Source organism: Macrobrachium nipponense, chromosome 31, assembly GCF_015104395.2.
Source record: "Macrobrachium nipponense isolate FS-2020 chromosome 31, ASM1510439v2, whole genome shotgun sequence".
Lineage (NCBI taxonomy): Eukaryota > Metazoa > Arthropoda > Malacostraca > Decapoda > Palaemonidae > Macrobrachium > Macrobrachium nipponense.
In genome coordinates, this window is record NC_061093.1 from 56,898,353 (window position 1) to 56,916,914 (window position 18,562).

The 18,562-nt window shown below is 34.1% G+C and overlaps 1 protein-coding gene across 6 annotated transcripts in view; it reads left to right on the forward strand.

Annotated features, from left to right (window-relative positions):
* The window catches only part of LOC135206993 (tetratricopeptide repeat protein 39B-like), a 114,499-nt gene extending 97,883 nt beyond the window's left edge, over positions 1-16,616 (forward strand). For 5 of the 6 annotated variants that reach the window (XM_064238615.1, XM_064238612.1, XM_064238617.1 and 2 more), the window contains 12 exons: positions 2,183-2,258; positions 2,972-3,104; positions 4,039-4,171; positions 4,886-4,985; positions 5,205-5,270; positions 5,666-5,689; positions 6,912-7,079; positions 8,141-8,322; positions 8,940-9,083; positions 9,292-9,521; positions 10,045-10,285; positions 10,771-16,616. In XM_064238615.1, the coding sequence (XP_064094685.1) occupies positions 2,183-2,258; positions 2,972-3,104; positions 4,039-4,171; positions 4,886-4,985; positions 5,205-5,270; positions 5,666-5,689; positions 6,912-7,079; positions 8,141-8,322; positions 8,940-9,083; positions 9,292-9,521; positions 10,045-10,285; positions 10,771-11,011 (1,738 nt within the window). In that variant the 3' untranslated portion in view covers positions 11,012-16,616. The remainder of the gene's footprint in view (positions 1-2,182; positions 2,259-2,971; positions 3,105-4,038; positions 4,172-4,885; positions 4,986-5,204; positions 5,271-5,665; positions 5,690-6,911; positions 7,080-8,140; positions 8,323-8,939; positions 9,084-9,291; positions 9,522-10,044; positions 10,286-10,770) is intronic. The other variant, XM_064238614.1, reaches the window with a different exon arrangement.
* The last annotated feature ends 1,946 nt before the right edge of the window (positions 16,617-18,562 follow it).

Consider the following 18,562-nt stretch of genomic DNA (forward strand, 5'->3'; position numbering starts at 1 on the left):
TTGTATTTTGCTGTCCAACCTCTCCTACTCCTCCCTTTCACTGTCTTAACCGCTGAATGGCTGAAAGTTCCGAGAGATTGGCTGTATAGCCCAATTTTCATGAATCAATTAAAATCAAGACGTTCACGGTATATTTGTTGATTACACAGTGCTCAGAGAATTTCACTAAATGTGATTTCCCAACGGGTGAAGTCATGTGTAAAATTTGTAGAGAGAGAGAGAGAGAGAGAGAGAGAGAGAGAGAGAGAGAGAGAGAATCTTCGGGCGGTATTCGTAACCGATCACTTTGTACCTAGATCATTCAGTGACTGTGCGAACGCTTTTTACGCCTTGATAATAAGAGAGAGAGAGAGAGAGAGAGAGAGAGAGAGAGAGAGAGAGAGAATCTTGAGTTTTACAATGGAATTGCCACATGATACGAGTACAGTGGGTGAATGAACTACTGTTTCATCTGGCGTTAAAAATGCCTGTACAGAAATTTGAAGATGTTGAGAAATGCCATCACAGCTGCTGATTGGATTGTCATCACGCGTAATGCATTGCTCAAGATTTTTATTTTATTTTATTGAGGCTGGTTAAAAGATTCTCTGTGCGTTTTTTATGCACTGACTGCAATACGTGAGGTTCTTTGCAGCGTCCTCCCTCTTACCCCTATCTGCAACCCCTTTCATTCCTTTTACTGTACCTCCTTTCATATTCTATCTTCCACCTTCCTTTCCTCCACCCTCTCCTGACAATTGTTTCATAGCTCAGGTTCACCTCCTGTTACACCTTTAAAACCTTTTTACTCTCAATTTCCGTTTCAGTGCTGAATGACAGCAGAGGTCCCACTCTTTAGACCTTTTCCCCAGATTTATTTATTTCATTTGAAGAAGGTTGCAAATGATGACCTTCGTTACTCTGTGAGATGTGAAAATAGCATTGGTTTTGTATCTGCTCCAGCTGACCAGAACTTCAAGTCTCCCTTCCAGATTCTCCCTGTGTCTCTCTACGTGACCAAACTAACTCAGACCAGTCTGATCTTTAAGTTTTCGACATTCCTTTGAAATTCTCTCTCTCTCTCTCTCTCTCTCTCTCTCTCTCTCTCTCTCTCTCTCTCTCTCTCTCTCTCTCTCTCAGCTGCTTTATTGTTTGAGGTTCCAGATGATTATCTCTCTCTCTCTCTCTCTCTCTCTCTCTCTCTCTCTCTCTCTCTCTCTCTCTCTCTCTCTCTCTCTAGACAAAATCATTAGGACACTGTGAATGAACAGTGAAACCTGCTCCTAGAGATAAGTGAGCACATGATGTCTCCTCGGATGGACTAACAAGTCTTTGAGACATCCTAATCTTTCGTAACTACTGTAAATTCTCTCTCTCTATCATCTCTCTCTCTCTTCTCGTCTCTTCTCTACTCTCTCTCTCTCTCTCTCTCTCTCTCTCTCTCTCTCTCTCTCTCTCTCTCTCTCTCTCCTAAAAAATATCTTAAAAATTACAAAATTTTGACATTCTGTTTACATAATATTATCACTGTATTCGTTTTGCAATAATGGGTGGGTTTTTTGTATGACTACGCTCCGCTGCGCAGCAAGTCAGTTTGGTGTTTTTTTTTATTTTTTTTATTTATTGAAATCGTTCCAGTCTTCTGTCAACAATAGAATCGTGAGTGATGGTAATTCTGCTTTATTTGCTTTGTTATATATCGGATGTTTTCGGTATTTCTGGCGTTTAGAGTTTGCTCGTGTTTTTTAAGTGACTTGCAGCGTAGGGACCCTTTATTTATGTAAAAGTATGGGAAAAATGTATTTTCACATACATATGTGTAACTGAATCACGATAGTTTGGAACGTGATAAATCCATAAATAAAGGTATAAGCCACGAAGGAAAAGTAAACAACGGAGTTTCTGCAAGATCTTTCGACTGAACGTCCTTTACTCAGCAGAGTAAAGGACGTTCAGTCGAAAGATCTTTCAGAAACTCCGTTGTTTATTTTTCCTTCGTGGCTTATACCTTTATTCATATACATATATATATTTACATGTAAATAGTGTACTTTCTCTGCAGAGAACTCAGTGCATTTTCTTTTGCAGAGCGCGCACTCTCACTACAGAGTTACCAGTGTATTCCCATTGACGAATAACCAGTGTACATTCTCAGAAAAGTAACCAGTATATTTTCTTAGTAACCAGTTTATTATCATTGCAGGGCTCACAAGAGCATGTACCATGCGCTGGGGTATGGAACGTTCATGTACCTACAAGCCATCATGACCTTTGAACCAGTAAGTGACAAGCTCTTCAAAGTGATATTAAAATGTGCCAGATCTGTACTGATATAGATCAGTGATTGGCAAGCTTTTCCAGTTGTTAGATTATAGCTGAAGTATATTTTACTTTATTCTATCTTTGGTATACTAGTTCTTTCATGCATTTATATATATAGTACATATAAAAATATGTATATACATACATACATACATACATACATACGTACATACATACATACATCACATATATATGTGTATATATATATAATATATATTTGTATATATATACTATATATATATATATATTTAGTATATATATATATATATATATATATATATATATATATTTTAATATATATACTATATATATATATAGTATATATATATATATATATATATATATATATATATATATATATATATATACATATATATATTATATATATATGTGTGTGTGTGTTTGTGTTCTTTTATGCCAAAACAACTGACAGGCAAAGCAGCCTGATGATTATGCTTGTCAGTTGTAAGTTAGTTACAATATAAAAATCACATAAATGTCTTAATGAATTTCTGTTCACTTATGAAAATAACTTGTCTTGATATTGGTGTCATTTCAAGAGATAGAAGAAAAATGAATGCTTTATTGTCAACTGTCAAAAATTACTTATTATAGTTTAGGTATTTACGTTATTTCTAGGTTTGTTTTAATTTGCTTTTTATTTCCGCAGAAAGATATTGAGGCTGCCATTGAGTCTTTGAAACAGAGCGTGGATGTTTGTAACAAGTTCAGGAAGAAAAATACCATTGGAGAGAGTATAGGCAAAATGGTCAAGAAAATGGATTACAATAGTCTTACCAAAGGTGAGATGATGTGGAATGTTTTACTGTTATAATTTATCCTTGTATCTCCCTTTTTAACCTTTTTAACCTTGCTCCATGTACAGTCTTTGGAACCCACAAAATCAGATTTTGTTCCTCTGGAGTACAGTTCAGCAACCTTATAATCATTCCTCGGAACAAGTCCAGTTCTGCTGTTTGACCCACAGGTCAATTCATTTTCCCTTGAAATACAGGTTAAATGTAAACTTTTGAACACTGTTCAATACTGTCTTGTCAAGAGACCAGCAATCAGTTTCTGTTTCTATTTGGAGCTTTTTGAGATCAGTTCCCAGAACACTTTTTTTTTTTTTAGCATTGTCCTTACAAAAATAATTGGAGTTTCGTCTTCTCAAAAAATTATTTAATTTCTTTGGAGGTCTGAGTTTGTTTTATGAAAAGTCTCTGATGTTGGTTTTTCCAATTATTTGGAATTAATTGCTATTTTTTTTAGTTAGGTCTGTTTAGAGAAGAGTTAAATTCTTGTCCTCAGGATTGATTTTGGTTTTGTACTTTCTGAAATCAGTCCGGTTCTGTCCCTTGAGAAGTCAGAAAGAGCTCCTCCTAAGCTCTGTATATTTTGTCTGTAGAATCTACAAGTTCATTGTCATTTGTAGTTACTGATTTTTGTACCTAATTCTCAGACTTGAGACATTGTACAGCACGTCAGTGTTATCTCCCGAAAAATGACTAGCTCTTCCATTAGAAGCCAGTAGTAAGAGCATCTCATTAGTGATAAATCCAGTTATGTCCTCTCCTATCATTAATCGCATTCTAAAACCAATTACCTTTTTTTTTTGTTCCAGTCAGAAATGTAAATTCCCTTCCCTCAAAATCTGAATCAGTTCTTGCCCATATACTCCTTTGTAATTGATTAGTTCATATCTGTCCATTTCTTTTAAAATGAAACTTTTTTCAGAGGAGATTCACGCTGAATTGTGTTATGCTGAGTGCCTGCTTCTCCGTGCTGTTCTTACCTTCATGGAAGACGAAACTCTCATCAGTTTCCTGAAAGGAGGCATGAAGATCAGGGCCTGTTACCAGTCTTACAAGTAAGTCTGTGTTAGGGCCTTAGATTCTTCAAGTACATCCATTTGTATGTCTGTAATAAGTTCTTTATGTGGTAATTTTGTGAAGGTTTTAATTGTTTAAATATGGTAATTAGTTTTTATTTATGTTTGGTGATAGAACTTTAGTATACTTTAAACTTTTATGGTAGCAGTTCTTCCATGCAAAGTAATTCTTTAGTAGCATAACACTCTACTATGAAAAGCACTTTATTGTATTCCATCCAGATGCTCACCATCAGGTGTTGGTGACATTGCAGTAACTGTTCCCTATTGCTTTTCTGATTTTTTCTGTATTCTCTCAATTACTTATCCTCAGTGGCAATCACCAATGTACTTATTATAATGCCATTTCCAATTACGTATTTAGTTTTGTTTATTTTCCCCCCACCTCCCAGCTGTTCATCTGTCATTTTGCACTGTTGTAAATTGATTTTCATTCTTCTATTAACTCCAAGATGCCAGCATTTTTTTTTTATAAAGTAAAGGCATCATCATCTGTTGTGATATTTGAGTTCAAAACCATATGCTGCTTCTGTGGTTTGTATCTATGCATTCCTAGTGCCTTATTAGCATTGGAGTGCACTCTGGGAGAGATAGGAGACTCAGTGTACAATATCGGTATTTTTTTTTTATAATTGGAAGCTTTTTTTTTTATTCTACCTGCAAAATCATCTGTATTATATAATTTTCCCTCAGGGAGTGTTGGTACATCCTTGAAGGCCGCGACTGGAGCAAAGATGCAGACAAGATGCATTTTGAATCTGGAGTCCGAATGGGCGTTGGAGCTTTTAATCTTGTGAGTGGTACAGCACTACTAATGCGAAAATTATATGAAAGCTTTTATTGAAACGATACTATGCATTGTCTCTCACAGTACGTATGATAATAATGAAGTGGATCTTACTTCATTATTATTACTCTTGTTATTATTAATTAGATCAACCCTATTCATATGGAACAAGACTACAAGGGCCATTAACTTGAAATAAACTAATGTTTCCTTTCATGATTTCAGATGATCTCACAGCTTCCTCAGAAAATTCTCAAGTTGTTGGAATTTGTAGGTTTCTCAGGCAACAAGGTAAGCAATGATGATTCTGTCTGTATAGATTTGTTAATGCATAACTCTCCCTATTAGCAGTCGTGAAGGATTTGATAAATCTTACTAAAGGTTTGCCACTCATACAATTCAATAGAAGTTCATTTCCTACGGATTTGACTTTCATGTGCCATAGTCCATAGTTCAGTATCATAATTGAAGTATATATATATTGCAGTTCAAATTAATGTGCTATGTACTGTCATTTTTTAACATGTCATTGCCAAAGTGGTTCAAAATACTGTACATGAATGTTTTGTTAACTGCATCTTGTGATTTTGTCGAGGAATGCAAAATACTCTGTGATATTAATGTTTCTTGTGCCGTTGTTTTCAATATACTCTGTTTCCCCTTTTTTTGCCTTGTGTCGAGTTCAGTCGTGTCAGGTAAGAGAACAGAAGGTAATGAAGAGCTTTTATTATTTATTGGCTGTTGTCTGTGATTAGATGGCTAGATTTGTCCCGTGGTTCTTTGTGTAACTCACTTTTTTTTTTTACAAGTTGACAAAAGAGATCAGTTAATGTTAGTGGGGTACCTCATTTAAAGATTGTGCTCTGCATACAAAGTCTATCTTATTTTTCCAAGTGCTATAAGTACAATTTTAGTGCTAGGTTGAGCTGTTTTATTTCCTTATGTCTGAAATAAATATTAAAAAAAAAAAAAAAAAAACAAATATATCCAAAGAATTAATTTTGTAATACTGTGTATTTTTGCTAAACATATCTTGGAAAAGTACAAATATTTTCCAGTTTCCATCAGTAAATTTGACAACTTGTAAAAGCTATAGGGTGACTGGTAATTGTAGTTTAGTGTTTAGATATGGCTAGATATGATAACTGGTGACAATGGTGCAAGGGCTGTGTATTTGTTCGTTGCATTTAGAGTGGTGCTGTGGTTAATTTGGTGTCTTCAGTGTCTGATTAATAACATCCAAGTTGCACCCACCTTCAGGTTAATGGATTTAGAATATGCTGAAATGAGAACTGCACTTGCTTAAATTTGAAAGAAGGGAGCAAATTGGGTTGTACTTTATATGTGTTGTGTTGACTGTCCTGGTAAATTTTCATTCAGTGAGTACTAACATTGCTCAGTACACGAAGAGGTGTAGGTACATTTCAGGCTTCTTTATGAAGGTCCAGCAAGTAAAATGTCGCAGATGCACATAACATAATTTTCTGGGTCATTGCTTTATTTGCAAAAAATAGTACTACTTATAATGTTTTCCATAATGGCTTCAAATAACATTTCACAATACGTAGTATAACAGTCACCAAACTAGAAATAGTTTTGGAATCTTCTGAATCTATATATTTTATTTTTATTTTCACCTGCACAACCAGCTTCTTCATTCATGAAATTAAGAAGCAAACCATAAGATTGTTTGAATCATTTTCAGAATTAAGGAAGAAGAACCATATGATATTTAATACAAGTTATTAAGCATAAATGCTGTAGAAACCTGAAGGATTTGCTCATTAATTTTGACTTCTGCACTGTCTTTTTCAACAAAGCTTCAAAAATTCAAAACTGTGCAATGATTACCGTATTCTTTTATCAAGTAAGTCAATGGCTTTTCACAAGTCTTGACCCGTTTATTAAACCTTTCTTATTTTCCCCCCGCAGCACTTGGGCTTAGCAGAGTTGGAGAGAGGTTTTTATCTGGAAGGCTCATTAAGGCGAGTTTTGTGCGCTCTGGTGCTACTTGGTTATCACCTCATAGCCACGTATGTCTTAGGAACATCAGAGGGAGATCTTGAGATGGCACAAGTTATTTTAGATGACCATTTAAAGGTGAGGGAATATTCTGTTAATACCCATTTCAAAACGCATTTTTGCATTTGTGGCATAAACAGTGATGAGTATAATCTCCATTTTTGAATGTTAGGAATTGTCCAAGATTGGTTTAGAATATAACAAATGGCCTTATTCTAAACTGTAGGCCAAACTTCACATAACTGTAAAAGGAATGCACTTTGAGACATTTAAAATAGTTAGCAATATCTCAGCTACTGTAAAATTTCATATTGTTTCAGTAACATACGATAACAGATAATTCTAGACAGTTTTCTCAGTACTGTAGCACTGAAGTAATCATCGGGTATCCTTTTTTCTTATAAAGATGAGGAAGTAGATATTGAGCCATGAACATTAAAGTGTATTTGCTGTTCATTTGTTCTTTGGACACTTGTTAGCACACACAAACCAAAACAGTCTTAGTTACGTAAAAGCATAGTACATACGGTATATTGAAGTTTTAAATTGATAATCACTGGACTTTGTTTTTTTCATACTTGTCTTTTTCTTAATATGTATTTTTGTTTAAGTACAGATGTTTTGATATATTACAATAAAGTTATAGATATAAAGGAAAATCTTTAGATGAATTGTTGGCCATTCTTTGGACTTTCAGAGCAAGGCTGTTTACTTGATCAGGAAATCTTGTTTTTAACACTAGTATGTGAAACTAAATTAGCAGAATGCTGAATATTGTCCAGGTCAGGAAGTTTATATTTAATGGCCCTGAACTGTGATGGCCATTGCCACATTCTTTTTTTTTACCTCTTAAGTCAGCATTATTAGTGGATTTTGCATGTTAAATACTAAATGTTTACATCTTAAAGAAACACTTTCTTTTACAAATATATTTTACAGTGAATGGTATTCAATTTCAGTTTACCAGAGAATTCCATGATTTTTGTTAAAAGGTTATTTATAAATGCTTTGACCAAGCAAATTTGGTGTATGACCTTTATGTTTTCAATTTTGTCTCCTAATTGAATTAAATAGTTGTAATAAATTAACTGTTCATAAAGATAACATTGCCGTCTTTAACAGTATATTTTCATTTTCAGCTGTATCCTAATGGTGCATGGTTCCTCTTCTTTGCCGGAAGATTAGAGTACGTCAAAGGCAACTTTGATGTTGCCATTGAGAAATACAAAATATCCCTACACAGTCAGGATGAGTGGCGTCAATTCCATCATCTGTGTTACTGGGAACTTATGTGGTGCTGCATCATGAGTGCACAATGGAAGTAAGTAAAACTTCATTCATAATTCTCCTTTGTGGATACAAATTTTGTGAATGGAAACTAGAACCTCATTCATAATTCTCCTTTGTAGATATGGAGTTTATAAGTGGAGACTACTGTACACTGAGGCATTGCATGTTTAGAATGTATATCCGATTAATTTTAGTCAAGAATTGAGACATCTTTAGCTCACTGGGTAAAGAAATATGTTATTTATGACATAAAGGGACTGTTAGGGTGTGTCCACACTACAGCAAAACATGTCATAAGCACAATTCAGTAGCTTATTGCCCAGGCATCACAAACAGGTTGAATGGAAGTTAATGATTTATTGGTAGTTCTAACCATTGTTGGCTGAAGGTTTGCTCTCCACTAATGGTCCAGGACTTATTTTTAACCTGTGCCACTGTGTGCATATGACATGTTTGACTTCACTGGAATCTTATAAAGTCTTTAATTAAAAGATAACTTCTAAACACTTGATAGATATAAACCCAGTAATGCTATATATACGCAATAAAGGCCTACCCAAATTTTGGTTATGGAAAAATAGTCACCACATTATACTTTGAATTCAGACTTTAACAACTTAGTACTAAATTACTGTATATTTCTTTCAGAGAAGCTCAGGGTTACGCTGATAAGCTCCTACAAGAAAGCAAGTGGTCAAAGGCAACTTACGCTTACCAGAAGGCTTGCTGCATGTGCATGAGGATGAAAGAGTTGACACCAGCTGAAAAAGAAGAGCTTGCGGACACTATGAGGTTTGTATTACAGATGGATAATGGATGTTAGCCAGACAGTTGTATTTGTTGTTAATAAAACTATCAAATATCATACACATGAAAGGGAAACTACAAGTATAGCGATTGGTCTCATTATTTTCTAAGTAAATGGATTAATTTTGGAAATAATTTATGAATATACTCTGATGTGACTAAGTTCGATGTTTATATGAATCTACTCCTTCAGAACCATCCCAAGTCTCAAGCAACGTATTGCTGGCAAAAGTCTTCCTGTTGAAAAGTTTGCCGTCAAAAAATCAAACAGATTCTTTGCACAAGGAGAAACTCTTACTTTATCAGCCTTGGAACTCATTTATGCATGGAATGGCTTTAAGATTCTTGCAAAGAAATATGAAAATGTAGAGAAAATGTTTGTCATCATTGAGAGAGAGATGAAGAGACTGGAGTCCATTAAAGGTAAGAGCTTACTTCAGTGTACATAGAACTTATTGCTTAAAGCCCGGCAGGGGGTTAGTGCCACCCGTTCACCTCATGTGGTGCAATGTATCCAAGGTTCTTTGCAGCATCCTTTCAGCCCCTAGCTGCAGCCCCTTTCATTCCTTTGACTGTACCTCTCTTCATATTCGCTTTCTTCCATCTTACTCTCCGTCTTCTAACAATTTTGTTTCATAGTGCACCTGTGAAGTTTACCTGCTGTCACTCCTATAAAACTTTTTTACTCTCAGTTTCCGTTTCAGTGCTGAATAACCTCATAGGTCCCAGTGCTTTGCCTTTGGCCTAAATTTTTGGCTTAAATTTTATATTCCATTCCATTATTGCTTGAGGGTTATTATCAGCAGGATTATATAGCAGCCATGCAGTTGCCATTATGAAAATGGTATCCTCATCATGATTTTTTCATTGAAGTATATCCAAAGAAGATCAAGTAACAATAAGAGCCATGATTTTCCTAAGACTTATGACTTCATTGATTTTTCAGTTGAAAGCCGCAATGAGTACTACTGGGATGACTACCTCCTGTGCCATCTTGTAAAAGGAGCTTGTTTAGCATACATGAATTCCCCTTTGCAAGCGGAGGAATGCTTTAAATTTGTTGTCAGCAATGAGAAGAAAATTAAAGAAGATAACTACTTGGTTCCTAATGCTTTACTGGAAATTGGACTTCTCTTGTTACGTGCTAATGATTTGGACCAGGCCAAGATCATATTGGAACACACCAAGTAAGTACATGTTATATATATACTCATATATACTGAGAGGTCAGGTATGTCACCTTGTTTTAGTTTCTCAAACAAATTTTACAGGAAATTCTTGAGCAGCATTAAGCATTACTTGTACCATTTGCATCCCCAGTGATGTGAATGAGATTTTTTTCATATTTAAATTAATGAAATACATCATTCATGTAATATATCTGAGGATTCTGCTGTACTCTTTTCACACACCCAGAAGTTGACAGATGGTCTGAGGTTGTAACTTTTTATTTAAACTATACTTTTGGAGCTGATAGATGATCTGAGGTTGTAACTCTAAAGTACTATACTGTACTGTTCATAATTTTGTGCTTAATACTTACCATAACAGAGAAGCATTTATGTACAGTAAATATTATTTTTGTAATAATGCTTCATGGAAAACCAAAAAGATGATGAATTGTGCTAATACCTTGTTTTTCTTACAACAAAATTGTTTTCACCTTTTGCAGAAATAACTACAAGAGCTATTCCTTGGAATCAAGATTACACTTCAGAATCCATGCAACACTGAACAAGATCCAAGGCATTCAGAAGGGCACTAGCCATGAAGGACTTGCCCCTCTCGATGATTATCCTTCTTTGAGCCGGTCCCCCTCTCCGAGCATAGCCAAGATGGAGGCAAACGGCATGGAGAAACACCTGAACGGAGACTCGCTGAAACCGCACGCTGCAGTCGGTAATAATCTGTGATGATGACCTGACCCCACCTCTCTCTTGATCATCATATGAAAGTGTTTTGTATGATGCTAGTCAATAGCCTCAGCATTTTTTTAAAATGCTTCTGTGTCTCAGACACTGAGGCAAATTGTTAACGCTAATAATTTTTCTTCTAATTATTTTAAATGTGAACATACCGCTGATTTTAAACGTTACGATACAGTTGGGGACTGTCTGGTACATAGTTGCCCAATTCAGTGTTTATGCAACAATGAACATGGTTAGGATTTTTATATCATTACACTTAAGTGTTGCAAGTGATGGCATCAGGTATTTGATATTGTTGGAAAGTTTTTTTCTATTTTACTGGAAGAATTTTGCCTAGGAATAACAAATGGTTATCAGAAATTTCTGTTGGAATGGAAATCATTTTTATTCAGCAGTGTCTTAGATATTCTAGGTATGTATATCAAAATGTAATGGTTTAAAGCAACACAGATACACCTCTATTGCATTCAGTGTACAGTATACATGCAGTCTATAATTTAAGAACTCATATCTTTTCACACAAGTTATTCTCATAATTGTAAATAAGAGGATTAAAAGATATATTTGAACGATGAGATCTCCATTCATTCAGATTTTAGAAAAATTATATAAGGAATGTCCAAGTCCTTTTGTATATAAAGAATATAAATATATATATATAGATATACATGAAATATGTAGATGATATTTTGTTATTAAGTAGTGCTGTATATTAATCAAATTTTTCAGATGCTGTTAGTGTTATCAGAATGAGTGTCTAATTTTCTCTAAAAGAAGTTACAGAGCCTTTTGCACTATTTACTCAATACAGCATTCGAAGGTTTAAGGTTCTTTTAACAACTATTCTTTTTAGTTTCAGAGTACAGGTTACTCTAAAAAAGAACTCACTTTAGATTTTATGAGAGGATTTGTATAACACATGCCAAATTGTTTCCAAGCCTGTCACAACCAAAGAAGTTAGTTATTTTACTTTTCAGTACATTTTGATTATTAAAAGTTATGAGTACAAGATGGGTAAATGAAGCTTCATCTATTTTTGTATATTCTGTATCAGGAAGTTACAAAATGTAACTATCATTGAAATATTCCTTAGACTTAAAAGGTGGCTGATGCCATACGGGAAGAAGGGAAACGCAATTTGACATGAAATAGAAGCAATGGCCGCATTTTAAAATAAGAGCACTACTTGCAGTGTATGTACTTATTTGGGTGTGCATGTCAGCATCCAATTTTACCATCTAAGAGAAGTGGTGATGTTATGATGAATAATTTTGATTGTGTTGTTCTGATTTGTGAAAGGAAAGACTGTCCATTTACATATTTAAGGTAGTTGAAATATTATGGATGGAATTGTTGATATTTTTTTTTGGGGGGGAGGGGCAACTGTAGGCATATTGAACATATCTGTCATTACTGTGATTAAAAGAGAGTTTATTTGGGGAATAAGCTTCTTGCATTAACAAGGTAACGATTGACTCGAATGGCAAAAGGCTATGATGACCGCTAACAAGTTTATTTAGAGATAATTTCTTAGTGTGAGAAATGAATGTTTATGTAATTTTAAAATTAAATGCAAAAATTTTGTACAAATTAAATGAAGCTTATAGAGTGCTCAGTTGAATCCACTCCTTATTTGAGAATATTGTACCAGTTTGTATTATAATTTTTGAAGAGTCTACTGTCAGTAGATGAAATAGTAACTGAAATTGAACTTGTCTAATTCTCATGCAGAAAAGAATGAGATGTATATATCTCTAAAAACGGTTAAGCAAAAAAATATGCATGCGTATTATGAAATAATGTATTTGGGAAGCTTCAGTTTACATCCATATGATGTACTTAAATTTATATTAATTTTGTTCACAGTTTTCCAAGTTAAAATGTCACGCATCTAATGAGCTTTGTAACTGTGTGGAGGAAAAGTAATCTTTTAAGTGATGCATATGTTTGCAAGGTGGCCAGTCTTAAAGTGGAAGATTTGGAATTGGGAGCGTTTAACAACTAAAGGAACATCTGCTGGTACCATGCGTTTATAACTTATGAATTATATATGTATGGGCATGTTAAGTACTGTAATAACCTTGATGATATCTGGTAGTAGTTTTTAATCTACGGCTTCTATTCTTTCAATCACAGTAGCTCGAAGTCCAAAACCTTGTAGGTTGGTGGCTAAAGTTAATTGCTAATCAAGAGTGCTGTATTCAAAGTTATACTTATTGTGAACTGCTATACATACTCTAGTAGTATCTATATTTCATCTACTCCGATAAGGCTTATACACTACAACCTTTCAATCTTGTTTAGAGCTATCTGCAAGTTCTGTCTACATTATATTAGTCTTGAATCAAACCTTAGCAAATGAATTACTGGTACAAAATCAAATAGCAAGATGGAGATTCTGTAAAGCATATGAACTACTCTTTATCATATCAGTGCAATAACATTTAAAAGAAGTAGTTTAATGAGTTTTTAGCTTCATTTGTAGTGAGCAATCCTTTAGAATACATTCCAAACTACTGTATTTATTGATACGTCCAACAATACTGCATGCATTGTATGCCAGCATTTTTGCTGTGTATGTTCTTGAAAAAAGTACTTACCTCTTTTGTACATGTACAAGATGTACATTATGCAGCAATAGATTTTTGTTTGGCTAAGTAATTAGCATTATATAGAATTTTAATGGTTTGCAGAAAAAAAAGTTTACCAACACTACATGCTGTGCCATAAAAGTGTGTACTGTTCTATGAATGAGAGCTTGAAGCAGTGCGCAAGATTTTCTAGAATGGAAATGATACCTACATTATGGTAAAATAATTATTAGTATACGTTCAGTTTATGATTATATTTTTATCGCTGTAAATCGTAGAAGTTACCCGAAGAGGATTTGGGGGTCACCCCCATGGTGTGTATGGTTTTGTTATGACTTGTACTTATTTATTCAGAAGCCATCTACTACATACAATTTGCCTCGTAGCTCTCTGTGAGGTATTCATGGCTTCCATATACAGGTATTATTTTCAGGGCTTTCAATGTCTGTAGTGTAAGTGAACTTGAGTATCTTCCAAAATATTTAGTAAGACCTCACTTCTTGAGTATAAGAAATTGTTTTCATACTTAAAAAATGTTTATTGTTGTTTTAAGGTGAAGAAAATACAGTAGGTTCACAAGTCATGTGGAAAGTCAAGGTATTGTCTGTGGGTTAAATCTTTGTATTAGGAGTCAGCCTAAAAGTCTGTTGTTGATAACATGACCATGAGTCTCATTTGTTGGGTAAGTTACACAAACCCATTTGGCAATATTATTTAATGTAGTCTAGGTAGAGTATTCAGGTTTTTGATGAGGGCTCTTTAAAGTTAGTTTTTTTTTATTCAGTTTCATCACTGACACAAAGTTGAATTGTAAGGTCAGTTGAAACAGATATTCTTCTCTTGTTATACCTGTAAAGGAAGCCTCACATCAAACTGTTACTTTATTTATTGTAATTCTGATTATGTACATTTATACATATCTTTAGTTACTTGCACCCTTTGAAACTTAAAATTTAAGAGTTTGGTACAGGTATACAGAAGTCTGAAGTTTAATTACAGCAAAGAATATTGCAAATTTAGTCTGAGATAAACACAAGAAAATTTTTTAAGGGACGTGTTATACAAAAGCATTATGGAACAAGAGTATAAGAACACAAAATTTTGCATCATATACATACTGCAATTTGCATTTCTAGAAGGCGACAGATCCAAACTACTAGGGTGACCTCAGCCAGAATTGTGAAGGCTTTGCTGGTTATGTAGTATATCTGTATGAAAGTATAAGAATATTTTATCATCCAAGTTCCTATTTAATATCCGTTGGATTGCTGTATATGTAATAGTTGTAAGAGGATAATGTGAAATTGTCATATTTAATTATTTTATATTTTATTTTGAAATAGATTAAAAGATGCTTGTATATTTGAACTTAGTACATCCCATCACAGTAGAGGGGAACTGAACATTAACATTTTGCAAATGCTATCAGCTATAAATTACACATTGAATGACCTTTGCATCAGGCTCCTGATTTATGATATTCTGTCATTAATTTGTGAAAGATTGTCAGGTTATCAAATAAAATAAATGGTTACCAGTGGCTCTAATGATGAGGTATTTCCTAATCCAGTATTTGTTGTCTTTATTGAATTTTAGGTCATGGAATCTTCTTAAGATTTTAGGCACAAGTCGCTGCTAGGAAGCTAATTCTAAGTCATTATATCTGTTATGAGTCAAAAGCTTTATTTTTCTTGTGCTTATGACTTATATCCACTCAAACACTGCAATTTTTTTTTTCACTATGATTACACCAAAATATCAAATATGTAATGACTCCCTTGAATCTCTGAAATACAAGTTTTTAGAATTACACTGAAATATCAGAATTACAGTGTAAGTTTGAAAATTCTTTCTGAAAAATAGTGAGGTCTTACTATAATTTTAATTTAAGCTCAGCATTTGAGTTTATATAGTTTGCTGCTTCCAATAAGATATATTGTACAAAGTGTCTGTATGATTGCTTCAAAAGAATGAAATGAATGTCTCATTTTTCATTCGTTGAAGCTACTGATACTTGCTTTTTTTTTTTTTAAATTCTCTCATGCATTCTTTGTGATATTGAAACAATATTATTTTGTTTGTTACTAGATTTTAGCAGTGCAGTTCAAATGGCATGGAGCTGTTTAAGAGCTGTTTATTCCATCAGGTGTTCATGTTTCAAAGAGCAACAGTGATCACCATCCCTACTTAAAAAAAGTATATTGTATAAAAATTATTAAAAACAAAGTTTTTAGTTCATTTACAGAAGTTGTTGGTCTGTTCTCGCTGCATATCAGAAATATGGAGGGTCAACATTCCATTAAATGGTGCCATTCCAGTTTTCTTGTTGGTCACACAGTTTAAATTAGCTGAAATGTGTACACAATGGAATAAAGTGTTAATGACCAAAAAAAAATCAAACTGTATTTTGACATTTATTATGATAATATACAAGATGCCTTTAACCTTTTCAAGAGTGCTAGTTAAGTTATATGAGGTCTCGTGGCCACCATTCTGTAAAGAGGGATTATATATCAATGTTTCCTTTCACTTGTATTATAAAACTGACCCTTTTACTCGTGAACTTTTGTCGTGTGAGAATTCTGAGTGATGCGTGAGTATCAAAAACTGAATTATCATGTTTTGTACATAGCTGATGACTGATTGTTTTCACATTTATCTGTCATATATGTGTGGTACTTTGCATTTAGTTTTGTTGAAAAAAAAAATATGTAACATGAATAACACTGAAAATTCAGACTGTAAGAATGATATAGAATATACTCATTACAAAAAACATAAACACAGTTGCAGGATATTAGAATTAATAGTATTTATGTTTGGTAATAAGAGCACGAATACTTCACAGCAATCTGTTCTCTTGTTAGAAGTACTGAAAAATACTGCTCTAAGCATTTAACAGTGTAAAACTCAAGCAGCAAATGTTACTAGTGAAAATAGATCCAGAGCTATATAGAAAAATGAGGAATTTGAAAAGCAATAAATTCATGATGACCAGATGTGTTATTTAACTTAACCTTATGGTTTACTTTGAGACTTTTTGAACACCTGCTTGGAAGAGTATCAGTGATGACCTTATGGGGCTAATACTGCACAGCACTATACAGGGCCCAGTGCTAAAGAAAATAATTTATCTATTTTAGCCAATTTAATTTTGTTATTTTCCATGTGATTTTATATTTAAGGAATGCAGGTTTAGACTTATTTTTGCCAAAGTTCCTTTAACTGCATTACTTGTAAATGGGTCTTGTTGACTAACTGATAATAACATTATCATTAAAACTGAAGGGAAGACTGGTGATAAATACAAAAGTGCAGGTATTTATCTTAACAAGTGTGAGTAGACGTCCAATAACACCCACCTCACTCCTCAACTCCTAAGCCCTTATCCTGAGTGGGAGCCATCAGAGAACAACTACCTACTAAATCAGAATCCTGTCACTGAGAATTACATACCTGACGTGTAGATTTAGCATTACCTACAATTGCCTTTTACGAGCTCCTTTATTTTATGGTTTATGATCCCTGTGCAGCCTTGAGAAAAATTTTTATTGCTCCTAAAACATGAATGAGTATGAGGTAGATGGTGTGCTTCCTCATCCATACAATGTGAGGAGCTGATTTGCTCAGTTCAAGAGAGAGGTTATTGTTAAGCTCTGCTTTGATTGTTTGGTCCATCTTTGATGGACAGACAACTCTAAAAGCACAGGAGAGGAGAATTGTGGATAGTAATAAGGTAAAGGCCCCTGACCAGTACTCTGTCACTTCTAGAGTTCTTTCTGTCATCTTTGGCCTAACACCTGCATATCAGTAAATTCACACTTGTGCAATCTTCCTATTTCATGCCTGAGGTAATCTGACAACTATTTAGCCCATAAAAACTCTCAGGTTACCAGATACTTTAAAATTCTGCAAGTTTTTTTTTTTTTACTTTTGCGAAATTATAGTTTCGCAGTATTGAACTGCTGCATTGCATGGTGGGGGAAGTGAAAACATTGCAAATTAATTCTGAAAACACCTTTGGTAGTTTTAACTGTACCTTCAATGATAGAAGGACATTCTGATGATTCTAAAAGGTTTTGGTGTTAATTTGCAAATTACATGTCATTTTTTCAAATTCAAGGTTCCTTGGTGTAATATGGGATCCGCTTGGCTATGAGCCAAAAATTTTATAATCTAATCTAATCTGTAATATGGGACCCGCCACCCCCGTATTTTTTTTTTTATTTTTTCACTTATAAGCCATTTGTTATTTTCCGTTTCAAGGTTCCTTTGTAATGTACTGTACCTACCTTCTTATTGTGATGCTTTTCATGCTTGACAGATGGGTAGCCCTAATAAAAAAAAAATATACTTTAATATCATAAAGGCACAAACAAGGACCATCACTGACTCACAAATACTGAACCACAAGCCTAGAAAGTTGAAATCGATGCTTGAAAATGCCTGATGAGTCACAAAACTCCTGGTGGCGTTAGGTTGAAGGATTCCCTGGAACACGGGCTGGTTAAGGAGTTACTCTAATTGCAGCTTGACCTAACTTCCAGATTTAAGGCACCTGGTATTATTAGCCTGATGGATCTTTACCTTCACCTGGACTCTTTAGCATTGGGCAACAAAATTTCGTAATGACAATAACTGGCTCTATCTTAACAACTTTATCTAACCTAACCTAAGGTTAAATACCATATCAGGCTGGTAACATTAATGGTAAGAATTTAATTATTTTTACGTTTGGGGAGAAACCAAGCGATCTTATACTTCTCAAACATTAGCTTTATTCCCAGTTCCTAAGTTGCTTTACCATAGCCGGCAAAATTAGTCTCTAGGCCTAACCATTTATGTGTATGGTAAAAATCTTAAGCTCCCTATAAAATACGTATAGATAATTGAATTACAAATGAAATACCACCAAACCACAAATATAACCTCATTGCGTTTCATC